The sequence below is a fragment of the Hippocampus guttulatus genome, chromosome 9 (assembly GCF_054856545.1).
Source record: "Hippocampus guttulatus isolate MCC_2025c chromosome 9, RoL_Hgut_1.0, whole genome shotgun sequence".
Classification (NCBI taxonomy): Eukaryota; Metazoa; Chordata; class Actinopteri; order Syngnathiformes; family Syngnathidae; genus Hippocampus; species Hippocampus guttulatus.
This window is the reverse complement of record NC_141269.1, coordinates 13,694,101-13,705,460: the sequence shown is the minus strand read 5'-3', so window position 1 is coordinate 13,705,460 and position 11,360 is coordinate 13,694,101. Positions and strand designations below refer to the sequence as shown.

Here is an 11,360-nt window from a genome sequence, read left to right as displayed (position 1 = left end):
GTATTTTTCGAAAACAAACTTCCTAAAAATTAAAACAAATGCTGTGTATAATGTAGTTTTATGCATGGTTCCATTCACATTTCAGTATGGAAAATCATTAAATATGATATTTTTGTTGCTCTAGGTTGAATGTAAGAACTACATTAGATTTTTTTTTTCATCACGCAGCAGTGCCTGCAAACTTTTAACAGTTTGATCATTTTCGGCACCTTGAAGGAACTTACACAAGTACACCAATGAAAGTTGTTGAATGTTTTGAAACTCGTTTTACTTGTGCTCCTTGGTAAATTCAGATCCACAGATGAGCCAGTGGGTAGATAGAGTGGAGCACACTTGAGGAACGAGGGAAGCTTTTTCAACAAGAAAAGCTTCTATCAAATATGTCATTCAAGTAGAAGGCAGGGCCTTTTTTGCAGCGACACATTATATCTTGGCTGTTTGGTGCTCAGTTCTTTAAGCAGCGTGAAGCTTCAGATTTCACATCAAGCTCCAAATGGCGGACAATGCTTCACACGGATCATCCTGAAGCCCTAAGTGACTCTCCTATTGACCTTTGCGGCACCTTCGCCGATGAATCATTGCATCCTGTCGTGTTTCAGTTCCTCCAAGCAGTCAGGACAGGTCTGCAATATTTGCAAGGAAGCGCTGAGCCCACCACTCCTCCAAGTCGATGGGAACAAAATCTGCTGGGAAACAAAGGTAAGGTGGAATGTTGTTATTTGGCGACATGTAAATCAGTGTTTTGACTATACCAGGGCTGCATCGCGAGAGGTCTAGTACAAAATAAATGAATAAATAAATGATCAGCTAACAGGCGGAGATAAATGATCAAAAAGAAGTCCCAAATAATAGTCACTTCGGCTCCAGATTTTCACCGCCTGTTTTCAGTACCAAGGCAAGATGGGCCCCTTAGATAAGCGGTGGCTTTTTTAAAAATTCAACAAAAACATTGAACTGGTTTTTACAACCTCGGTGCAAATGCCTGTTGAAGTGAGCAGGAAGAATGATCTGCTCTCATTGCTTACTCTTCATGACAACATTGGGGGTCTTCTCTGTGTACTGAACGGGCCCCCGGCGGCCCGTCGATTCCCTGTCGTCTTCACCTCCCAGCTTTTGCTCCACCTCCCGCCATGCTGGTGGAAACAAAGCATACAATTATGAAAATACGCATTCTGGTTCGACAAGAAACATACATCCTTCACACGAAAGCCTTCACACAGATAAGCTTCAAGGTTTTGGCAGCATGGGAGCCTTCAACCTTCTCCAAAAACTAATAACAGCAAGCAGGAAGTCAGCCAAGTGGTTTTCCAACACCGTTTAATCAACGGACATTTTTGATGAAGACAACAGTCCAATTTATCACACTTTTAGAGCTTTTAGTTGGAGAATATTTTTTGGGTTGTGGTTTCAGTTTACAATCGCGCTGAGATTATTTTTGATTGTGGTCATGATGTTTTCATGAAGGATCAACCTTAATTACGGAAAAATATCAGTGTTGGTATCGGCCTTGTACTTAGTATTGGTGCCAAACCAAATTTTGCAGTATCGCACACCCCTAGTGAGCAGCAACCCAAGTTAGCCAGTAGTTGTGTAAAATACTGTATCTAATTACATTCAACAACTTACAATGCCAACCGAAATATTGCCAACTACAGCAGAGCATATTGAAAGATGTCATATAAGCATGTAACAAATATAAGCATGCATGTCTAAAATGAGAGCGATGGCATTTACGCATGTTCACACTGCACGGACGAACAAGATGCAATTGATCGAAAGCCTGCTCATCAGCTGTCTTGTTCACTAATACTCACTGGGACAGAGTTCATTCTGCTCGCCGGAAGCTTGCCTGCTATTAAGTCGGTAATTTATTCAATGATTCAAAGTGTGACACTAAAAACATAAGGCAAAGACGGTATGAGTGTTGATCGCAGATTTAAGTGTGTGTGTGTGTGTACTGTAGGCAGTTCAATGAGGTTCCAAGACCACTGCTTTTTACAAAAAATAAAATTGTAAAAAAAAAAGGAAAATTCCAAGACACCCTCTTTGTTTGCTGTTGTGACCAACAACTCACACCAACTGCCATCCCTCACCTTCATAGACAAATTTGACGTTCTCCTCGTGTGCTGGAGTGAATCCCTCTGCCGGGCTGTGGACCTTCTGCACAGATGCAACGTGGTAACGCTTCCCATTGAGACGGTTGAACACAAGCTTTGGAGGCGGAGTGCTGAGGGTTGAGTCCAAAACGGAAGAAAGCAAAACATAAATTAAACTGTAACGGGTGAGTACGTTATTTTCAGACCGCTATGGCACTTGTCATCCACTTTGTTGTAATGCATGTCATTCACTTTCGAAGTAATTTAGAAAGGCCTCATAATACACAAATGTACAATTTTTTTTCATTGTTGGACTTGAATTTGCTCAAAGAGAAACAATTCTGTGGTCATTTTGTAATCTACATGACAACCATTTGCTAAATGTCAATAACTTGTGACATAACAAAAACACAAAACTGTCCATTTTAAATTGCAGATAACTGCCCAATCTGCATCAGATCAGGCTAAAACAGTTTGACATGACCCCGCATACACATACTCTAGAAAACTGCCCTACAACAATACTTACCCCCTAAAATTTAGCATGTGGTTAATGTGCATGTTTACCTTTTATGTTTGGCCGAGCCATGTGCACTGTGCTGAAGTGTAATATTCCATTTCACAGCTATTCAAGTAAAATCATAATTCCTATCACTGTGATTGATCATATCTCATAAAGCAAGGGTCTCAAACTCCGGTCCTCTCGGGCTGCTTTCCTGCATGTTTTAAATGTTTCCCTCCTCCAACACATCCGATTCAAATGATCAGGATCGTAATCAGGCTGCTGCAGAGCTTGTTGGTGAGCTGATCAAACGCTAGCTGAACCAGTTGGGGCTTTTATTTTATGGAGCATGGTGCGCCTGTGCTGTGAAATGATGCAGAGGCGCCAGATGTTAAGCTAAAAAGCTGTCAGCTCACTTATCACTTGGCATGGCCATCAAATGTGTGAGTAGTTTGACAGGATGTGACGTGACTTGATGCAAACAATCAGCGCAGTTTTGCTCATTCTTATTTATTTATTTATTTTTAAATCTTACTATGATTGTGAGTGGTTTAAGTAGGGTATAAAGACTGGCAGGAAAAGGCAAGGGGCCCAGTAACTCATTCAAGTAAATAGTACACCGAATGACGTCGACACTGTTGGCCAGGTACTGAAGGTCTCAGGTGACAGACCCTGAACGCACCATTACAAATACTGTTCCACACACATGCACGACACGAAAAAGAACTTACTTTGAGGGGAGCCACTTCGTGGAGTTGAGCTTCAGTTCGGCGAATTTACTCTCAATCTGTTGCGTGGGGCCTTCAGTAAATTGGAGAAGAAGCACAAGTTACTTAGCCAACGCAACGTGACGCGACATTGCATCACACTTTAGGTAACGCTCACCTGTCGTCCTCCGTTGTGTAACGAGTTTGCTGGGCCCTCTGGTGATGGTGTACATCATGGGACGAAACCTGTGTCGAATGTCCACTTGATGTCCAGTCTCCTCAAACTTCAGCCCCCCCCCCCACCGCGGCTCCCTCCTCTCCGCTCCCGGCCGTGGTGGAAACGTGACCCGGGTCAGCCGCTCCACAAGTCAGCCCGAAGTGCGTGGAAATGCGAATACGGACCCCGCGGCTCCTCCGACCCCGCGGCAGGGTGCTCAGCCCGCTGCGTGTAGGTCACCCAAGGAGAAAGCGGTTCCACGTGCCGGTAAGCGCCACTCGCGCTCCCCCACACGCACGCACGGGTGCACCCTTCTAGGTGTCCGAGGATAATCACTTACAGAGCGGACACTCGGGCCGCTGTGTTACCGTCGCTGTGGTACTAGTAGACACAAACAAGGACACGACTCAGTTGATTTCCACCACCGCACCACAGAATACGATCGTGTTTCCCTTCTGTGTCAAGTCAGTGGGTGTGATGTTACTCACTTCCGGTTGGTGATCTCCAAAATAGTTTGACGACGAGTCCAGGCCACCCAGCCATCCATTTTCTAATCCCCTTATTCTCAAAAGGGTCGTGGGCATGCTGGAGTTTATCCCAACAGTCTTCGGGCAGTAGGCGGGATACACCCTGAACTGGTTGCCAGCCAATCGCAGGGCACACTTAGATGAATGCCAATCATTCAATTACCTCATTGTTCAAATCTAAATTATGATTACTGCGTGAACTCGTTCTGGAGTGATATCTTCATGAAGGTTATTGAATCTGTTAATCTTATATATTTTATACAATACAGCACTAGTTTCTTTCTTAAATGCACATAAAAAACGTGGTGCTTTTTGGGGCGAGAATAAATTGATGGCATTTAATGGATTTGGATTTGGTGTATGAGTAAATGGAGCAACAAGCTACGGGTACGGAACAAATTAATCAATGTACTTTTTTTACCCCTCCCATGTGCTTTAAAAATGTATATTGAAATGCACTTCAACATGTAAATAGATTTGAACACACAAAAAAAATTGTAAACATAAATGTATACTAAATCCTTTAAATATTATGTGTTAGGGACCACACGGTGCAACTGGTTAGCACGTCCACCTCACTTGTGCAGAGGTGCGGGGTCCAATTCTGTGGAGTTTGCATGTTCTCCCTGTGCCTGCGTGGGTTTTCTCCGACTCTCCGGTTTCCTCCTACATTCCAAAAGCATGCATAGTAGGTTAATGGAACAATCTAATTCAAAATTGTCCCTCGGTGTGATTATTAATGTGAATGGCTGTTCGTCCATGTGTGCTCTGCGATAGGCTTGAAACTGGTTCAGGGTGTACCCTGCCTACAGCCCAAAGACAGCTGGGATAGGCTCCAGCATGACTGCGACCCTTGTGATGATAAACGAATTAGAAAATGGATGGATGGATGGATAGATATTGTGTGTTGCTCAGGCCTATTCGGTTAGCATGTGAAGTCAGTGAGTCCTGTGTGACTGGGTCGATTGTTTATGTGTTTTACTGTGTTCTTGGTGGTCAATGAATCCCTAAAAAGTCCATTAGGCACTGTGGCTTCTCTTTCCCACATGCAAGGGCATTTAAATAATTAATACGTAAACAGTAAAAAAAAGTGCTTGGAAACATCTCTTTTTGCTTGAAAACATCTCTTGCAGGGCACCAACGATGAATGGTATAACGGGGGAACACAGTAGTATTTTGTCTGTTATGACAAATAAAGTACTGTTGTGCAGCATGGAGGAAGTAGTTAGGAATTCTGCCGCGGAGTTCTCGGGTCCTGGGTTTGAAACTTAGCTGTGGCTCTCTGAAAGTGAATAGTTGTCAATATGTGCCCTATGATTGACTCTCGGGTAGTGACCAGTCCAAAGTGTACCCCGCCTTACACTCAAAGTCAGCTATGATAGGCTCCATTTGAATGAGTAGAGAATCAAAGTCGGTGATAGCAGTTGAAAAAAAAATAAACTATTATTAAGCAGACTGTCATTTATGCTCAGTTTTCCAACTGCAAATTAAGTCATCGTTTAAAATAAAACTTTATTTTGAAGTTAATTTACCCAATTTCCGCCCACCGGAGATTCGATGGCTATGCTGGGCAATCCCCCTCCGTGAAGTCACTTCTCACCCCTCTTTTGACTGTTTAGTTTTTTTGTGCGCGCGCGCGCGTGTGTGTGTGTGTGTGGGTTCGCGCGTGTCGCAATGTGAGTTTACCTTTCACCTCTTAAAGCATTGCGCACACTCCTGTTTACTTGGTTTTAAAGGGGAAGTAAATCCAAAACATGTTTTATATATATTATGCACACCCACTAGTCTAAAGATGCTTTTCTGATTCTATTGCATTTTGGCTCTTGTCGACTGAAAATGGCATTCAGTGTCTAAAGTACTCAGTTTAAGAATGTCAAATGACCAAAGCCAATAAATACATCTGAGCCATGATTGGTCGTTTCCAGAGCTGTTAGGGACTGTAACGTGGCTGAATGGCCACCCTCAGAGATGGATGAAAACGGATGGATTCATTCATTTTCCGAACCGCTTAATCCTCACTAGGGTCGCGGGGGTGGGGGAGGGGGGGGGGGTGCTGGAGCCTATCCCAGCCATCTTCGGGCAGTAGGCGGGAGACACCCTGAACTGGTTGCCAGCCAATCGCAGGGCACACAGAGACGAACAACCATGCGCACTCACACTCACACCTAAGGACAATTTAGCGTGTTCAATCAGCCTGCCATGCATGTTTTTGGAACGTGGGAGGAAACTGGAGTACCCGGAGAAAACCCACGTAGGCCCGGCCGGGGAGAACATGCAAACTCCACACAGGGAGGCCGGAGCTGGAATTGAACTCGGTACCTCTGCACTGTGAAGTCGACGTGCTAACCACTGGACTACCGGGCCGCCCAACGGATGGATTTTGCAGCTTAATTCATATTCCAACACAATATTGTTCAGAATGCCGTGTTTAGACTCGTGGGAGGTCATAGACCACATTGCAAAGACAAATTGGGGCTTCACTTCACTTTAAAAATGCTGAAGACTGAAAACTAATCAAATACAGTCATTTAGATCTAAACAATTTGCATCTGAAGCATATTTTCACGCAACCTGACTTCATTCATGCGATCACACGAAGGGATATGAAGCATTTAATATACCGGTACATGCAGTCATTTGTCTTACACAGTGGCATTTTTACAAAGAGTACATTTCCCTTGAAGATGAAGTCAAGAAAACAAGGGTCATCTGTGGGTTACCGCTGAGGAGCACCGTGATCAAGAAGCGACTCAGACAGGCTTATCCAGACAGATATCACGGCTACGTCTGCTTATCTCTTACTATCTGGGTCGCTCACCTGAGTCCACTGGCAAGAGCGAGAGTCCCGGGGTTACATCAGAAGTGTTGACTGTGTTAGTACATTCATCGGTTTATCATCTCATGATCCATAGAACAATGACAATTAAAACAATGTAGCTGCATGATTGATTGGAAGCAACGTCCTGACGTGACGTCCATAATAAAATGACATATAAACAACGGAAAATGTATTCTTACTGTGTATATCAAGAGTAAAAAAAAACAAACAACAATTTTAATAAAACACTGCCATGTGATCTGACCAGCTGTTTCATTCCAGATATTGAACCGCCTTAATTGCTGCTGTTGGTCAAGTGGGAAGTATTGCCATCAGAAGGGAGTGTGATGCGTCACGCGACAGAGATTTAAAGTCCTCTTACTGTGTCCTCATGGCACATAAATGTACTTACAAAAAGGTATGGCTGTTTAGCTTTTAGCTTTCAAGTGAAATTTTTCGGAGAAACCTAAAATGCACTATAACCTTTTCAGGGGAGCTTGACCACCTCTCTCTATTTCTCAAAGGAGATGTCCAACTGTTCAGTGCTTCTGTATTTTTATAATAAGGAGCTAAATTAAGTTCACTTGCAAAGTTTATAGTGCAATTTAGGTTGAGCCAAATAGTGTGTTTGTAACTTTCTGAGTAGTCTACAAAGTATATCTAACACACGTGTACATTCTAAAAGAACGGCACCAGAGGAATTTGGAGTTTGTTTTTGTCAGAGCATGTTGGGAGTGTCAGTAGTGCGGGTCACAGTCCTCCACAAGGCTGTCTGTGATGTAGCTGATTTTCAGAAGCTCCTGGTAGTGTTGCTTCTCCACACCGTTGTTGACAGTCCAGGCAACCACCTCCACGCCCCTGTGGCTCCAGTATTGCACATAGTCACTGGAAAAAGAAAAAAACAAAACAAAAACAAGAATACTTATATTTTGGAATTCTAGATATGACAGATGACTGGGTCTCTGTTAAACAAACTCACTGCGAGACAAAGTTCTTTTGCACCAGGAAGGCGGAAATGCCACAGAGCTTCCACAGCACATGATGGTGGGCCCAGTCCAAGATGATATCCATCAATGTCAGCCAGTGGTGTTTCCATGGTGACGAGTAACGTGGGGAGCCATCGCCAAAGTGGCTCAAGCTCCAGGGCCTGTGGGTCAACGCAGTGACCACTTGGGGGTCAATCTGCCTCATCTGTCCCAAGAAAATGGACGGAGGAAAGGAACATTTTACAGAATGCAAAAAATATCATCATCACATGCCCACAAATACAGTGAAAGACGTTTAGTCTTACATTAATAAATAAATAATAGTTTGGTATTGAATAACAACATAAAAGAGAATATTCAGAAATAAAGTTGTTGTTTGTGTTGATGTGTGCCTCTTTGAGGCGTTGCGAAATAAGTTATGCTAGGAGCCGGAGTTAGCGTCTGGCCAGGAGTCGTGGCCAACAGCAGCTCCTTGCAAGCGTTCTCATTTTGGATTTGGGTGGTTGGCCGTTTTTCCTGTCGATAAACGGCTGAAAGTACATCAGCCTCGTGTGGCTCTCCTTGCCTACATGAAAGGGCTGTTTTGTTTTAATTACTTGAACGGGAGTGCAACCAGGAAGCTTGAAGCTCAAATTTTGGTTTAAAATGATTTTTTTTTTTTTTTTAGCCGTCATTTGAATTTATCATCCATTTTTGCAACAAAAAAAAAGATGGTGCAGTCTTCGACTGTATTCTTGAAACTTTAAATTTCAAGGAAAATGATTCAAGTCAAACAAAATTCCAAACCTTAACAAAAAAACAGGACCCCAAAAACTGCTTAGATGACACCCTCTTTGATGGGGGAAAAAAAAATCAAGTCCCCATCACTTGAAGGTAAATGTTTAATTGCCCTCTACCTTGTAGACAACTTTGGGCTCAAAAGAGCAGACGATGCTGCTGTTGTAGAGGACCGGATGCTTGTTGTAGAGAGCTGAGAGCGCTGTAGCTGCCTGCCAGGGAAGGACGCCGCAGTTATAATACCGTGCATCACTCACATACTTCCAATGTGTGTGTGCACGTGTGTGCGTGTGTGAGAGCGAGTTTTTTTTTTCATTTTATCCACCTGTCCTTACACTCCTGAAAACAAGAATATTGCCATCTGCAAAAACAACTGCTAGTTAGTTTACATACCTCACTGATTTGAAAAAAAAAAAAAAGCACCGACTCAAGAAAGAACCTGTGAACATGCTAAAATGTGCAAACATGACCCAGCATATAAATGATCATTTTGGAAAACACCTCATCTGGATGGCCTTTCACGTCAAAGTAGATGCTTAGCTGTAGTTTGATGCATTCCTCCACTGCCTGCTCCAGTGTTGGGATCTTCTCACCAGTAAACTTGTCCCTGAAAATAGAAAAAACAGTCAGCAATTATGTGGCTGCTGTTGGATCATTCCATGGCTCAAAAACAGCAAAGTGTACATTAGCTCACAAGGCTAAATACACAACAACAGCAGTTATTATTTGAACACAAGATGACCAAGTTAGATATACTGTAGGTATATTTTGAACAGATATAACTAATTATGTGTTATAACAATACACGTGTTAAAAACAGTGCAATATGTATTAAATTGCTGCAAATTTAGTCGCAAAGGTATGAGGTGTCCTAACTGCCGCTTTGCTTAAAACTTATTTCAAGGCAAGTTTGTTTGTCTGCCACAGTTTATTTGGTTAAATTAGCAGTGACACACCATTTTATTGCAGTCGATGACATCTTACTCTCTTTTTGTTTTTATGATTACAATTTTCCAACTCTTAAAATGTTTCTCAAACAGGAGAAAAAAGATCGTGCAACATAAACGTGAAAGTGGGCAGCAAGGTTGCAAATGGTTTGCACGTCTGCTTCACACTCGACATGTTCTGGGTTAGAATCTGAGCTCAGGCCCTCTGGTGTGGAGTTCACATGTTCTCCCTGTACAGGTGGCCTTGTACTAAAGCAGATGGAGGAAAGGAGTAGAAATAAGAAGTGCATATTGTTGAATTCATGGCTCTATTTTACCTGAGTCGATGTTTAGCAGCTGCGTCCAGTTTACCCAATTCAGCAAATCTTAGTTGACTAAGGGGGCCTGATCCATTTGTGGTCCGATCCACGCTGTCGTCATGCATCAGGATCGGGACCCCGTCTGCAGAGAATTCCAGGTCAAGCTCCACTCCAGAGGCCCCGTTCTTACTGGCCTGGTGCGTGACAAGATTAATCAAAAATGTATTCCACAGAACTGTTTATATTTCTTAGTGATCGTTGAATAAATTATAATACATAACCCTGATTTTCAATCCAAATGAAATCGAAAAAAATGTTTCTGTTAAATGTTTGTTTGGTTCAAAGTAAAAGATCCTGACATCCAATTTGGAAAAGTGTCTTGGAAAGCTGCTCCACGCACCTCACCACGATGAATAACATTTGCCCAAAAGAAATGGACAATTTTACTGTACTGTATTGGTTGTGAATGGGTTAGCAACCAAAAAAAACGTGTGGGCTGCAGCTGCCTCAAAGAGATGACTGCTGTGCGATATCAAGTCTTCTTCATCGTAGCGAGGTCCTTTGAGCAGCCTTCCAAGACACTTTTCCTAATCGGAGGTCGGCAAATAGGCTACATATCAGGATTTTAGAGGACAACAACACGGAACGAGGTATTGTACCGGTATTTGTGTCAGTGACGTGTGTGTCAAAGTAGACATGTTCCCCGTCCGAACAGAATACCGATCTATGCTCTTACCAGCCGGATAGCCGCTATCGTGTTTTCCGGTGCGTCGTGTCCGCCTCCGCGGTGAGCTACAACGGACACCTTCCCGGATCCAGCCGGGTGAAGCACTTGTCGGACTCGGCCGGCAGGTAGCTGGGGGAAGCGGAACATGGCCAGGAAGAGGTAGAGGCAGCTGGTGAGGACGCCGGACCACACCGGACTGCGAGTGGCCAGCAAGGCCACCACGAACACGACCGAGTACAGCGAGACCTCATCCCCTAGCTGAAGCATGTTGTATCGCCGGTCAAGTGGATTGAGAGATGGCAGCTGACGTTGGATTCAAAGACGTACGATACAAACCCAGATGATGCGCGGCTCGACTGGATGACTTTAACTCCGCCCAACGTATGAGTGTTGTGCCACTGCCTCTGCGTCACTTCCGCCACTTGCGGTCTGAAGTCACAAGTCGGTGTTTGTTTGAGCTGCATCTGTTTTTGATTGGGGTCTGGCCCCCTCAAATAAATGTTGTGCCCCCCAAACCAACCTCCACTCCCCGAATCGATCTCATGTATTTTTATTATCTCATTCCTCTCTCCTTCTCCCTGTGTCTGTGTGGGGTTTCTCCGAATACTCCAGTTTCGTCCCACATTCCAAAAACACGCATGGTAGGTGACTGTGACACTCAGTCTAAAATGTCCCTAGGTGTGAATGTGAGCGCAAATGGTTGTTTGTCCATGTATGCCCTGCAATTGGCTGGCAACCAGTTCAGGGTGTACCCCGC

General features: G+C 43.7%; 2 protein-coding genes across 4 annotated transcripts; both read right to left on the bottom strand.

Annotated features, from left to right (window-relative positions):
- Positions 1-237: 237 nt before the first annotated feature.
- Positions 238-3,988, bottom strand: mcrip2 (MAPK regulated corepressor interacting protein 2). Of its 2 annotated transcripts, none has more exons than XM_086119901.1 (5): positions 3,484-3,988; positions 3,330-3,399; positions 2,094-2,227; positions 1,026-1,133; positions 238-686 (listed from the first exon to the last, which is right to left on the bottom strand). In XM_086119901.1, the coding sequence occupies exons 1-5, from the start codon at positions 3,539-3,541 to the stop codon at positions 613-615; spliced, it is 444 nt and encodes a 147-aa protein (XP_085976027.1). In that variant the 5' UTR covers positions 3,542-3,988; the 3' UTR covers positions 238-612. The 2 variants fall into 2 exon arrangements, with proteins under 2 accessions (XP_085976027.1, XP_085976028.1); XM_086119902.1 differs by having other exon boundaries at positions 238-683; positions 3,484-3,987.
- A 2,657-nt stretch (positions 3,989-6,645) lies between these two features.
- gde1 (glycerophosphodiester phosphodiesterase 1) lies at positions 6,646-11,007 on the bottom strand. Of its 2 annotated transcripts, XM_086120907.1 has the most exons (6): positions 10,613-11,007; positions 9,895-10,070; positions 9,132-9,237; positions 8,750-8,842; positions 7,847-8,058; positions 6,646-7,752 (listed from the first exon to the last, which is right to left on the bottom strand). In XM_086120907.1, exons 1-6 carry the CDS (start codon positions 10,868-10,870, stop codon positions 7,605-7,607), a joined length of 993 nt encoding a protein of 330 aa, XP_085977033.1. In that variant the 5' UTR covers positions 10,871-11,007; the 3' UTR covers positions 6,646-7,604. The 2 variants fall into 2 exon arrangements, with proteins under 2 accessions (XP_085977033.1, XP_085977035.1); XM_086120909.1 differs by lacking the exon at positions 8,750-8,842.
- Between the last annotated feature and the right edge of the window lie 353 nt (positions 11,008-11,360).

What these genes read in the sequence shown, in the direction of transcription:
- mcrip2 (XM_086119901.1), bottom strand. Translation starts at nt 3,541, where the DNA reads ATGATGTACACCATCACCAGAGGGCCCAGCAAACTCGTTACACAACGG. An exon ending in ACGAAGTGGCTCCCCTCAAA is followed by an intron (nt 2,228 to 3,329) that starts GTAAGTTCTTTT and finishes CTCAACCCTCAG; the next exon opens with CACTCCGCCTCCAAAGCTTG. An exon ending in CGTCAAATTTGTCTATGAAG is followed by an intron (nt 1,134 to 2,093) that starts GTGAGGGATGGC and finishes TGTTTCCACCAG; the next exon opens with CATGGCGGGAGGTGGAGCAA.
- gde1 (XM_086120907.1), bottom strand. Translation starts at nt 10,870, where the DNA reads ATGCTTCAGCTAGGGGATGAGGTCTCGCTGTACTCGGTCGTGTTCGTG. An exon ending in GCTGCTAAACATCGACTCAG is followed by an intron (nt 9,238 to 9,894) that starts GTAAAATAGAGC and finishes TTCTATTTTCAG; the next exon opens with GGACAAGTTTACTGGTGAGA. An exon ending in TGAAAGGCCATCCAGATGAG is followed by an intron (nt 8,843 to 9,131) that starts GTGTTTTCCAAA and finishes CTTCCCTGGCAG; the next exon opens with GCAGCTACAGCGCTCTCAGC.